This window comes from Capra hircus, chromosome 6, assembly GCF_001704415.2.
Source record: "Capra hircus breed San Clemente chromosome 6, ASM170441v1, whole genome shotgun sequence".
In the NCBI taxonomy this organism is placed as follows: Eukaryota; Metazoa; Chordata; class Mammalia; order Artiodactyla; family Bovidae; genus Capra; species Capra hircus.
Window position 1 is genome coordinate 19,516,823 of NC_030813.1, and position 13,720 is coordinate 19,530,542.

Here is a 13,720-nt window from a genome sequence, read left to right on the forward strand (position 1 = left end):
CAAAGGGAGTGGCTGCAGGCAAATAGCTGCTAGATGGTAGGTATTCTTTCCCTTCTCAGCTGTTTCTCAGGGCTCACCAGCTCAGGTTGGAGGGCTGCAATCGCTGATGACTCTGACATCCTCTGTTTACTGATAATGGCAATATTTTATTCATCATCTTTGTTCCCAATATTCCTGGTATTAAAGTGGTTCTACTATAGAAGGCCTCTGTGAAAACTCAAGTTACCTTGATAATTCTTCCAGTTAAAAAAAAAAAAAAAGAAACTCAGAGAGACGATTGGTATTATTAACAGTGTTTTTATTTACAAAGAATTATTTTTATTTGGCTGTTTGGAAAACCACTAACATTTTTCACTTTTAGAAAACATTAAATAATAAACAAGATGTTATACAGTACTTTGGATAACTTCTTTGATCAGTGTAGTGCAATGTATTATTGGCACCTAAAAGTGAAATTTTCTAGTTTCCCCTTTCATCTCCAGTTGTGCAGTTATATGACCAAAAAGGAAATGAATCATTAAAAATGGATCTAAAGCTGTATTTCCTGGCCCCTAACTCAAAGGCTTACTGATTTATATTCCCCCTCCAGCCCTGCCTCCACCAATTTAAATGATGAAAGATTCTACAGTCCTATTGTTCCAAAAACAATACCATTTTGTGGGGCTTGGAGATTCCAACTGATAAGAGAAACTTCTGCTAGTAGGTGAAGGAACCGTCCTGGCAGTGGTGTTGGGCATGGCACTCTTTTTCAATAGCCAGGTGAAGTTGTCACACACATTGCAGGGAGATTGCACCAGATAAAACTCTCTCTCAGCTATGTTCTCAGCTATAGTCTCTTTAAAAATTTGAAATATCATCCATTTAGCAAGTGAAAGGGCTGTAACTTTACTAAGAAAAAAAATACACACCACAACATTAGGATGTCACTGAGATACTAAAATATCTGCCCATCATACTCTTTTGGAATAAATAGATTTTACATTTTTTCCTTTTTGTTTGTTTTTGTAATACTTCTAGGCTTGCCATAAAGAGAGAGACCTTTTCACGAGCTCAGCACTGTGGCTTTCCCTCCTTTGATTCCTCTCTATTCGGAGGCCAAGAGGGAAATACCTCAGTTAGACCTTAGCCTAGTCCATGTTCCTTAGGCCTGGAAATTTTCATTACATAGTAATACAATCAAGATATCATTGGAGAGATTCTGTAATCTGTTACTCTACCTTGAGGTAAGAACACTTTAAACCATCTTAAATTAATAGAAAAGAATGTTATCAAATTGTTTTTTAAGTCTCAAAAAAGTTCACACTTTTTTAAAAACAAAAGATTCTAATTTAACAATTGTCCCTGCCAGGAAACGCTCCCTCACACTCCAGTCTAAGCCTGTTTCCTCTTGTTCTATTCTTAGTACATGTGGAGAACAGCTGGTCACCATCCTCTCTGTACCAACCCTTTATATACTTGAAAACCAGCAATGGTTTGCCCCTCAGTCTTCTCTTCTCCATGCTGAATAATCCCAGTTCCTTTAACTTTTCATCATAGATCTTTTTTTCCAACCCTTTAATCATCTTTGTGATTCCTGGCAAAAACAGCAGAAAATATTTTGATTACTTAATCAGAAACGAAAGCCTCAGGAATAAGTTGCCTTTTAAAAGTTCAGTATGTATATTTTTAAACCTAAAAGTAAACTTTGCAGGGAGGAAATGTCGTTGAGGGCTCATTGATCTTAGAATTCCAATCTTGTCCTGTTGCCCTAGTGTGTGTATGAAACCCATTCCAGCACACCCAATGCCTCAAAGCATGAGATTTGCCTCCTATCCTTTCCTGACACAACAGCACATGGGTCATGCTCTAGATCTGCCTAAATTTATACTGGTTTAAAAATTAGCATGAAAATCTATTCAATGGAGCTTCCCCCATGCTTCTGAACACCCCGCTTCCACAAACAGAACCTTTTCTTCAAAACAACCCGAACTTTCATAAAGCTTCTTACAGATTACCAGAAAGAGCCATGTTGTTACGGTAAAAGCTGTTGGTTTTCAAGTGTAACCTGAAACAGTGAGGGTTTTATATGTTAACCTCAGTTTCCTGTCTATTACTGAATGGTCTACTGTCCTTTGTAGTGATCAAACTCAATGCCATTAAATTCACCTCCTCTGACCACAACCTGACACCTCTTCCAATTTTCTCTTGCTGCCAATATAAGGTCATGGAACTGGATGTCATTCCACCGTGTATTTTTTAACTCAAGAGATCACAAGCTGCCTTTCCCTTGCAACTAGAGTCTGTAACTATTAGGAACACGTAACTACTTATTACCAATAACACATTTACACAAAACACAATACTACTAACAAGGGATTATGTGCCCACTTTACATAATTGTCTTTAGAGGAAAAATACAGTTAACAAGAATAAATGCATCTTGATATGTTATACACCCTTCTTTTACAAAGACAATGGCAGTGAAAGAGTTCAGGTCAGACAAGAACTATCAATACCAAGTGGAGAGGAGAAACCAAATTTCACAAGCGCACTGTACAACACATCTTAGGGGAAGTCAATACTACTCGTGGTACAACACTGAACAGATAACAGAATGGCCATTTGCACAGATTTCTTTTGAAACCTTGTCCCATAATTTGCTACAAGAAACACCTTGCAACCAGGATGAAGGATGGTATAGGTCACACACGCCGAAGGCCTTCTTAAGAGACACAGCATGAAAGGTTAACACCGAAAAATGACTTTGGACACATCTACAGATGCCCCCCTGTATTTCAAGGAGGGTGTCACTGTTCGTTGGGATTGCACAACAAAAGCAGGCCAGCAAGATGTGGGTCACCAACCAGACTTTCCTGACCCACTCTTTTCCTAGGCCTGATAAGAGGGAGGAGAGGACAGGAGGTGAAGGTTGGAAAAAGAGGAGGGAGCAACACGGGGGTTCATTGCTAGTTCTGGAGTTGCTCACGTTCTTCAGAGCAGTGGCCTTTTTTCAAGCTCACATCATCCAATCCAATCTCCCCAGTGTGACCATGCCTTTTTTCACCTTTGAAGATGACCTAGAGAGAGAACGCACACACGGGTCAAGCCTGCTCTGCTCCTTTCCAACGTCTGCTCATTCACCAAAATAAAGGCACCCTTTCCCCGCAAACTAAACAGTAAACTTAACAGAAGGAAAGACTAGAACAGAGTTGCCAGTGTCACCGATGCTTGCCTTTTGGTAGGAATTTAAATCATCAGTAGACTGTTCACCAGATCACCTTACCCCGACTCGGTTCCTCTTTGAAAAGTCATTCTAAACAATAGTTCCATTTAGGAATGATTATGAAGTGTAGACTTTGTCAAAGACTACCAAGGTCAGAAGAAAAGAGTGGGATGGGATATAATGGTGTAGAAATTAGGAGCCAAATTTCTGAAAGATCACAATCATGCAGCCTATCTTAGATGTTTTCTAAGTTTTGTTGCTCACAATGGAGTAGAACCAAACACCCTAATGCAATCACAGCCTTGTTCACTTACGTAAAGACCAAAGTCTTTCCTGCATTTTATCTTCTGTAGGGCACCCTTGCTCCTTTTAAAACAGAAACCTATGTTAGGGTGTCAAACAACTTACTGTCTTTTTATCTCCAAACAATGTAAATATTAAGAGAAATTTTCAGAAAAATAGTAAAGCAAAATCCAATTCTCTGATAAAAGCTGTCTTCATGGACTCCAGCCTTTCTTTTTAAAGCAGTTTCTAGAAACTAACCCTTTAGGCATAGATGCAGAATCTCCTAATAAGTATCGCCATAAAGACGACACGTTTCCCAAATACATTCACTATTTCAGTGGGGTGTTATAGATCTTTTATTGCCAACTATAACTTGATTACTTCAGATAAAATTTTATGTATTCAATCGAAGCTTTCCCCACATCCTGTCATGAACAGAATAATACTTTCCAAACATATTCTGGTTCCCACCCAAGGCTGCTTAACTATGATCTCTGAGCCAAAGAGGCGGAAAAAAGACTTTAAAGAAACATTTAAAAAATAACCCGCTTTAGGGTAGCTCATGGTGGTCATAGTTTGAAGTATAAGGAGTTTGAGTAAAAGGAAGAACAGGTTACGCCCACCACATCCCCCACCTTTTGAAGTTTTTAACTTTTAACTTTTGCAACTTCTAAATTTTTTTTTTTCATTAAAAGTAGGGGCTGTTCACCAGGGTCAGGGGAGAGGTGGTGATCAGAGGTGGCCGTGAAGAACATGTATGAAGGAGCACGGGGTTAAAGAAAGAAGCAAGAGGCAGGGTCACCACGCCCGGAAAATGCAACAGCCCCGTGCCTGAATTCAGGAAGAGAGGAGGCGGCTTCCCCTGCAGACCCCCGAGTTCTCCTCTGAAAGGAAAACCTCCCCGGTTCTGCGTCCCTGGCGGGTCTACTTACGCTCTTGATGTCGGCCCCTCGCAGGGTGATGTGCGTTTGCCTCCAGCCATGGCCACCATTTCTTCCCCACAGGGCTGCTCCGTGGGCCCCGTGTTTTCTCACAAACACCTGGAGCGTGCCGGAGTGCAGCCCCGTCACCTTGTGCCTGAATGACAGGCACAGGTCCCCTGCATGCAGGAGGTGGCCGAGAGGGAGCAGCAGGCGGGCGGCCCTTCCCAGCGGGCCTTTGGCTGCTGAGACTGTCAGATACTGTCCACCTGCAGGGGAAGAGCAGGGCCGTGTGTGCGCATGCGCTCAGGTGTCTGCTGGCACCAGGGCGGAGACTGGCGCTTCACTTCTGTCCTGGTAGGCCTCAGGCTGTGCCAGTCATTTGTAAAGAACTGCAGACTTTTGAAGGAGGAAGACAGGACTTATCTCAATGACTGTCTTAAATTCTGTGGTTTTCTATTAACAGAGAACACTTTGCTCATGAGGGGTACAGATTATGCCAAGAACAGGCAATAGTTAGTACTCCTAACATAAATATTTCCAGTTAAATACGATCAGATATACACAGGCAAACACACACTCACCACCTCTTGATCCGCATGCATGTACTGCCTGGCTGGTGTGGTGGTTGACTTGAGTTGCCAGGGAGAATTTTCTAGGTGGATTTTCTACTTCCCAGCAGTAGAGCTGATGGTGATTTAAAGGGACACTAGATCTGATTATTCTCACTTCTCCCCACTTAAAAAAAAAGAGTCTCTCAAGGGAGAAGGATCATTTACAAATGAGTTCACTGTGCTTCTCATACTGGACCTCAAGAAGATGCGGAAATGTTCTGGAAACCTGACACTCTTCCCAGAGCATCAGTATTACTTGGAGGTAAATAGTTTAAAACATGTTTATATGAAAACAAATCCATAACAATGCAATTAGTATATACAATTTCTATTATGTATACATGAATACAAAATGTTAATAAAATCTTTCCCTTTGGAAAGGCCACTTTGATGATCTTGGATCTTCAGGGCTACAGCTTTTGCTTCCCCCTATTGTTACAGGAAGTGCAATTAAGGGGGAAAGATTTGAGCAGCAGTGATGTGGGAGGGGGTGCTGCTTCTCAGGATAGGGAAAGCTGCAAGTCATATTTTAAAGCTCAGCCCGTGTACAAATGACATTCGCCTCAGGCTGTTTTATTGCAACCAACTGAAAAACACACTGATGTCTCGACAGTGACTTATCCATAGAAATAATGTGGCTGCAATGCTGAACATGTGTATCTGTTTTGGTAGAAACCCCACTTACATTTCATTGGAGATGATTTCTTAACACAGACTGCACAAGACATGACAAGGTTTGGGATGTTATTCTGCAGGTGACGTCTCCTCTACCAAGTCCCCTCCGGGCCTTTAAAGACCCAAAGAGGTGACCTGTGCGTACCTGTGATGCTCTGTGCCAGTGCTCCACGGGGAGCATTTCATTCAGCCTGCTAACAAGCCCTTGAGGTGAACTCCTCTTAGCTTCTGCATCTGCAAACAAGCCTGAGAGGTGATGTCACCCAAGGTGTCATCCAGCCACTGTGTAGCTGAGTAACAGTTTGAGTTAAAAACTGCCTGAATACCTGTTCAGCACAAGAATCCCCTGTTGCCATATTTCCCTCCTCCAGGAGACTGTGAACTCTTTGTTGTAACCAACTTCTCCCCTAAACCCTGTTACATTCCTAATACATGGTAGGCATTTAATGCCATTTGTTGAATTAATGATGTTCCAAGAATACAGCAGAAAACAACAGAGAAATAAGTCCCTGAGTCATGTACTTGACTCATCAAAAACAAACAGTTTTTTTGTACTCCTTCCACCTCTCTCTTCCCTAAATGAATCCAAACAATATTTTGAGCCAAAATATTTAGATGGATTTAGAATGTCTCCCTGTTAGTCAGCTTTTTGAATCATCACAGGTATTTTGGTTAAGACAAAGATATAAGGTTATTACAGTTAATCTGTAATATTTAAGAAAACAAGGATTATCTTAAGTCCCTGTGGAATGGATACTCTCACCATACCAGACACTGCCTGCAAACAAGACAACCTAACAAAAACCAAGGAATCCTATGAAGAGTCAAATAATCCTTTTATATAGATAAAATTCTATAAATGAGGTTACAATTGCTCTCCCCCTATAGGGCTACTCTGTGGCCACTAGGAATTTTTTGTTTTGTTTTTTAACCACAAAGATGGAGCTATTACAAATTTAGAATGGTAGTGAAGGGAAAAGTGATTGAGCATTCCAAAGAAACTACCCTATTAAATATTTTCACTTCTGATTCCAAAATACTGGTTTAAATATAAAATTACATTTATTTTTATGGATTCAGTTTAAAGCATCACAGTATCTAAAGTTGGTTTCGGTCAACAATAGATGCCAGATATACAGGTGATACAATTTTAATTTCAAACAGATAGGAAATGATATCTATACAAGATTACTTACTACAGCATTGTCTGAACTATCCAAAGGCTGGAAACCACTGAAACGTCCCTCAGTGGATGGCTGCTTAAATACGTTTAAGGAGTAATGGAGTAACCGCCATTAACAAGAGTGAGGGTGCCCTGTATGAGCTGATACAGAACAATCTTCAGCAGCAACAGCTAATACTATTTTAATGGTAACTCTCAGCCAGGGACTGCCTTAAATGCTTTACATATGTTTAGCAGACACTACTGAAGTAACTTAACTTGCTCAAGATCAAAGCTAGTAAGTGGTGGTGCCAGGTTACAGCCCAGGCTTCCTGGCTTCAAAGTCCACACTTATGTTAACTCTTTAAGATAACACCGTTAAGTGGAAGAAGCAAGGTACCAAAGAGGAGGCTGTTGTGTGGAAAAATCTCTCTCTGGACAGGTAACCAAGAAACTGGCTGCATCTGGGGGCCAGGGTTAGAAGGGAGCTTTTCTTTTCCTGTTTTCATGTATTTCAAAATAATGTTTCTTAATGCTACAGTAGACATACTTGTACATACATGCTGGCATATAATTTTATATTTAAATGAATTCCCTGTAACTCTCAGTAGCAAGCTGAGTCAGTTGCCCTTAACTCTTGATCCCCAGAGTTGAGGGTTCCAGGAAAAGGGTCCCAAGTTTAGTCTTGACACTATAGGAGAAGGACATGTATTCAGGGTCACAGCGACAAGTCTATAGCACAACATCACATCTGTAAGGAGCACACACTCCCTAGAGGATGGATTAATTTCACTAAGTCACAATTAAGTTCAAGACTGAATGTGATAACAATCTAATGAGCACGAGGAAGGCAGCTAATAAAGGCACTTATTTTGCAGCTATTTCTCAAAGTTTTAAGTTTGTTTAATTAAGGTCTGTCTTAGAGATATTAGTATCTAAGAATATTTGCAAATCTGGGTCTTGCATAAGAAATACACAACATAAAAATTAGTCATAACTGCAGAAATCCAAACATATGTTCCCTTACAAATGGTATAATCTAGATTGAAAGAAGCAAACAGTTTGGTAAGTAGAATAATCACACAAAAGTGATTGATTAAATTGCTTATAGTCTTTTTCTGGCCTTAGCACGTGATATACGCACAACCTCACCTGGACTTCCTAGAAGAAAAGTAGACTCAGAAAGTAAGCTTCAATAGTATTTATCACCTGAGTGTGTTAGAATCTGTATATGGTTAGAATTTCCCAATATGTGCTTAAAAAAAAAAACAAAACAAAACCCACCTGCAATTATACCCTGACATATAAGCTGTATCACCTTTGGTCTTCTAACCACCTCTACTAACTGTTATCTTTGGTCTTCCCACCCATTTTCCAAGATAGAACTCTGCTCTCTGATCTCTGCGGATGACCTGGGATGTTCCATTCTGGTTCAGAGGCTCCCAGGGCTCGAATCCAACCCTTGTCCAATTCTCAAAACAACACCTCATTATGTGTCGCCCAGTCCAAGGTCTCCACTGACAGCCCCCAGATCTCTCTTTAGACAGCCCTGACTATGGGAAAGTTCTGACAGTGAGCAAAAATCAGCCCGCCTGTAAGTTTTTACCTACTGATCCAAGTTCTTATCCCCTTGCGGTCCCAGAACAAGTGAGATAGATGTTGCTGGTCATGTTTTTGAAAAGCTGCCCTGTTCCATTATTTCTACTCCAGACTAAACATTCTGGGTTCCTCACCGGTTTTTCTATAAGCTTTGAGATATCTTTCCAGCAAGGTCATACTCTTCTGAGTCACCGACAATTACCTCTTTTCTCTGACTGGTAAGAACCAAAGTGTATTTTCCATTCTAGAAAAAAATACCTATTTATATGGAAATGACCCAACTTTCTGGCAGCAGTGACACATGGTTCACTCACATTAATTTTATCCATTAAAACTCTAAGTCTTTCACACTTACTGCTAAGTCACATCCTTGCACTCTCACAGCTGTGTGGGTGGTTCAAGAACTACACTATGTATTCATCCCCAGGATGTGCCGCCTCTTAAGTGTGGCCCACTGGTCTAATCTTTGGAGGCTGTTTGTGTCGGCACACACAGTTGCTTTCTCCCGTGGCTTTAAGTTATCCACAGATTGGTCAGTATGCCTTCAACATCCAGTTCATCCAAGTTGTTGGCAGAAACCTGGAGCAATCCCAGAAAAGCATCTTTGAGGGGCCAGAGCCAATGAGCAGGAGCTATCTAATTACCCAGGCAGCCACCATTCCTTTCTGCTTGTTCTGTATTATCACAGCCAAAGGACCGTTTCAGACCTTTTCCTGCCTACCATCCTAACTGCCAATCCTCTTTTCATTTTCCTCTTGGAGGGCAAGTGGATTTGGTGGGGGGAGCGGGGGTTGTCACAGCAAATTTAAACATTTACATATGTGATGAATAATAAAAACTATTGAAAAGTACTAAATTGGTTCTAAAAGACAGTATTTAAATTCTAAAAAGTCAAATATTTCACATGGGTTGTTTACAGACAAGTGCAATGAATTCTGAGTTGAGTGTGAATTACTCTCCCCAGTGTACCTTACTTAGAACACTTATTCATTATGATCATGAGCACTGTACACCATTTTATCACATTGGGTTGCTAAAGATCTTTCCTTCTGTAGCACACTACTCCGGGTCAGTGGTCACTCAAATCTCCAGGCCTGAGACGTGTAATCAGATCATGCACACAATCACAGGACAGAGAGGCCAGGCTGGATGGGGCAAACCTCAGTAACGCTGCAGGGGTTGTGGGCTGAACTGCTGAGGTGGCTGCATGGGCAGGACAGAGAGGCCTGGATGGGAAGTCTGTTCTGTAGCTCTGTAGCCTCAGGAAACTGATGTAACCTCTGGGCCTTTGTGAAATAAAAACATTACTTCCACAGGGTTAGATAAGAGGATTAAATAAAACTGCGATGATGAGTCAGGACTATCGTACATACCAAATAAATGTTGATTTCTCCCTTATTCACAGTTATCTATGACATTAATAATAATGTCATCTGTCTCAGAGCTAACCTAAAGTGAGAATGAGAGAGACTGTACTGGTATGTGTGTGTGTGAGATTAAAAATAATTTTATAGTTAAATCTAAAAACCCCTTTGAATTTATTGGGTACTTATTTTTAAAGTGAGAAGTGTTAGTCATTCAGTTGTGTCTGACTCTTTGTGACCACACGGATTGTAGCCTGCCAGGCTCCTCTGTCCATGGAATTCCCCAGGCAGGAATCCTGAAGTGGGTTGCCATTCCCCTCTCCAGGCAATCTTCCCAATCCAGGGACTGAATCCGGGTCTCCCACACTGAAGGCAGATTCTATACCATCTGAACCACCAGGGAATTTTTTAAAAGCTTACCTCAAATTTCATTTTTTAAATATCTCTAACATTTCAGTCTTAGGGGAATCTAATGAATATATTTTTGCCCCAAACCCTTAATAACTTGCTACTCAAAATGTACATGAGGGATGAACCTGAAAAGTATCCCCAGGAAGTATGAGAAATGCATGAAAACCTACATTTTAACAAGGTCTCCGGCTGATTTGTGTGCGTACTGGCCATTAAGAAGAGCTGGTTTTAATAGAGCATATCCTCAAGCTAACCTTTACATGTTCTGTGCTCTATCTCTATAGCTGGGATAGTATTGAAGAACTAGGCTTTTAAAGCAAGTAACTTTTTTTTTTTTTTTCATGATTTGCATCTTTCATTCCCAAGTCTAGAATCAGGAGTGTAAAAAGGAAAAAAAAGAGAAACCAAACTTCTCACCCTTCCATTAAGTTTGACTCACCCATAAAAGATTAACTACTAAAGAGGGAGGGGGGTGGGGGGGGAACCAACAATATGTAGCTTTGTTTCCTGAAGCAAGATGACAAAACATGTTGTAATTTCTGAAACTTTAGATTCGTAGGATGTGTGTAATTTAAAAGTCTGAATTTTTCAAGGGCCTATATTTACATCTACCTTTCCAGTAACATTCTCTTGTAGAAAAAGTGTTGGTAACTTATAACTAATTCCTCCAGCATCCAAACTAAGACTGAAAATTAGATTGTGAGAGAGTCACAACTTCACAGAGATTTCCACTGTTTCCTTCTACTATTTCTTAAAGAAAGACATAATCAAGAAAACCACCAAGGACTAGATGATGGCTGCTGTCCCATGATATTATTTTTATGCTTGGGAAGGGAGCACTACATATAACTTTATATTTCAGGGTGAGTCTACATGTTTTATATTGACACCAAGCTGTTTTGAGAGAAATTAGCTGGCCTTTTAATAAATTACTTGTCTACTTATAATTCTAATTGCTAGCTAACAAATTCAGTTCACCTAAAAAAAAAAAAAGGAAGATGAATGCTGGACACTCTCTCTTTTCTATTGAATAAACACAGAGCTGTGTTACAGTATCCTTGATTAGCGGATCTGGGGTCCTCAGATAGGATCCAGCTGAAATGTGTACTAGGGTTAGACGAATGGTTTTACCTGCTGGATCCCTCACTGGTTCCCAGTGCACGTCACTGTCTTTTTCCCGGATCCATCCACAAAGCCCATGGTCAAAATTACAACTGTGTATCAGAACACCTGCAAGGAAATTACCAGAAAGATGAGTAGACCACAAACCCAAGGGCTAACAACAAAAAAAGTCTTGTGAACTAGGAGTATCTGTCCAAGTGTTCTCTCTGGTCCACATTTAAATATCCCACCAGAAGGTCTGTCCATGAGATCAAAAGGAAATCACATGAATCCTTTCTCAGCACAATTGCTACCAAATTATGACCTTGTTACATCATCCCTTATAAAATACGACTTCCTCCCAACATAATGCTGCTTCAATATTTTTTGATAGAAGATAATGATGATTCACTGTTTTTGTTCAACTGATCTAACTAGAGGGGAAACCAAGTGGTAAAAAAAAAAGTACCATTCTCTCAGATGTAACCAAACAATCTACAGTTTAAAAGCTGCTTTACTTAAAGCTGATTCATGTTGTTGTAAAGCAAAAACTAACACAACATTGTAAAGCAATTAAAAATATTATTTTAATGAAATAGAGGGAAATAGTATCATTATAACAGTACTAAGAATATAGGGATCTACCTGGATCATCCTTTGCTTCATCATCTGCACTGACTCCTCTTTCAATTTCAAATATTTCAAACAAGTCATTTGAAGGCTGCCGTGGAACTGCAAGAGAGATGCATTTTGTTCAGTTTCAATGAGGCATTGACAAAGAGGCATTATCTTTAACAATGGGGGAAAGACGTAGGTATTACACTCATCTGGAAACTCCAAAATATTTCATCACAGTTCACATAAGGATTCATGAAGTTTGTTCTGGAGAGATCTTATAACATTTTTCTGGGTATAATTTTAATAAATGGGTTTCAAAAGCTTCTAAAATTCAACAAAAATACATTTAAAAGTATCTGGAAAATACATTTTAAAACAGCTACCAATTTCTAGCAAAATATCTCTATGAAATTCTAAAATTTGTCTATGAAAGATACATTATGGAGTCTAAGGCTGTTTTAATGGCAGGGGGGCGGGGATGCCTGTAATTGCAGCGAATGGTGTAACTTTCTAACCAAAGCATGAACTCGTTTCCAGTGAACTCCGCATCTGCAATGGGCTTCAGGGCTTAAGCAGGTTCCCTGACTCCTTTTAGATCAAATCCAAACCCCTTAGCACAGTGTTCACAATCCACCCCCTAAAACACACAGTACTGCCCGAATACGCTGTCCTGTTCACCTCTCTGACCCCCTGCCCAGCCTGGGATGCTCTTCTTCCTGCTAATTAACCAGTCTAACCTCCCCTCTCTGTTACCAAAAAAAAATATTTTTTTAGTTGCTCAGGCGTGTCTGACTCTTTGCGACCCCATGGACTATAGCCTGCCTGACTCCTCTGTCCATGGGATTCTCCAGGCAAGGTCTCTGTTCAAAGCTCAGCAGAAATACCACTGGCCGGGTGAAAACTCTAACATTCTGAGTGAATTCAGCTCTTCCCCCCTGTAAGTCTGACAGCTCATATTTACATGCTGCCATTCCACTCTTTCCTAAAGAACTGCAGTCATTTACACACATGTGCGTCTCTCCCTCTGCTGGCTTCTGAAGTCCTGGAAGGCATCAATTGTGTCTTATTCATGTGGCATTTCCAGGGCTGAACCTAGTGACAAGCATTCAGTAAGTGTTTATTGAGCGAATGCGAAGATCTTGTCAGAAGCCCATGTACACTTTAAAAATGGATTCATATCCATTTATTTACTTCTTCAATGTACATCTAACTGCCACACATATGCCAAGCCCTGGGCGAGGTCCCAAGGAGACAGACTGCACAAGAGCAAGAAGGACCTGGCTAATGGGAGAGGCAAATTTTAAACGTAGAATTTAGAACACTACAACTCCAAATTCTCATGAAAACTATCATGGAAAAGCACCAGATGATGTCAGGGAGAGTAGCTGGGTTGGGAGTGGGGAGTGTGAGAGAATGTTGGTGGTAGTGGAGGGGATTCTTGGCCCAGGACCAGGGAATCCTCCCTTTTCTTTGCCAGAACTTAAATTAATTAGCTCTATTTTTATAAGGCAGGGAGTAAAGACGTAGAACACCATGGAACAGACATCAGTCAAAAGGGTTCTTTTTCAATAATGTTCCAATGATTTTTAGCAATAATTTTTAAAATTAAGTAACAAACCAGTAATATTTGCCCTGATTTTTTTTAGCTTACTGCTTTTGAAGTTTTTCTTTTCTTTTTTTTTTTTTTGCAAAAGTCTAAACACTTAAGCCCCTTCCTCATCCACCACCCCCCCGCCCCCACTCACATATACCCATCTAAAATACAGCCT

At 40.4% G+C, this 13,720-nt stretch overlaps 1 protein-coding gene across 5 annotated transcripts in view; it reads right to left on the reverse strand.

Annotated features, from left to right (window-relative positions):
* Window positions 282-13,720, reverse strand: part of NPNT (nephronectin) — a 77,609-nt gene continuing 64,170 nt past the window's right edge. For 4 of the 5 annotated variants that reach the window (XM_018049240.1, XM_018049241.1, XM_018049242.1 and 1 more), the window contains 5 exons: window positions 11,979-12,065; window positions 11,364-11,462; window positions 4,420-4,676; window positions 2,966-3,056; window positions 282-1,573 (listed from right to left, as the gene is read on the reverse strand). In XM_018049240.1, coding sequence (XP_017904729.1) covers window positions 1,329-1,573; window positions 2,966-3,056; window positions 4,420-4,676; window positions 11,364-11,462; window positions 11,979-12,065 — 779 coding nt within the window. In that variant the 3' untranslated portion in view covers window positions 282-1,328. Of the gene's footprint in view, window positions 3,057-4,419; window positions 4,677-11,363; window positions 11,463-11,978; window positions 12,066-13,720 lie in introns of all 5 variants that reach the window. The other variant, XM_013964480.2, reaches the window with a different exon arrangement.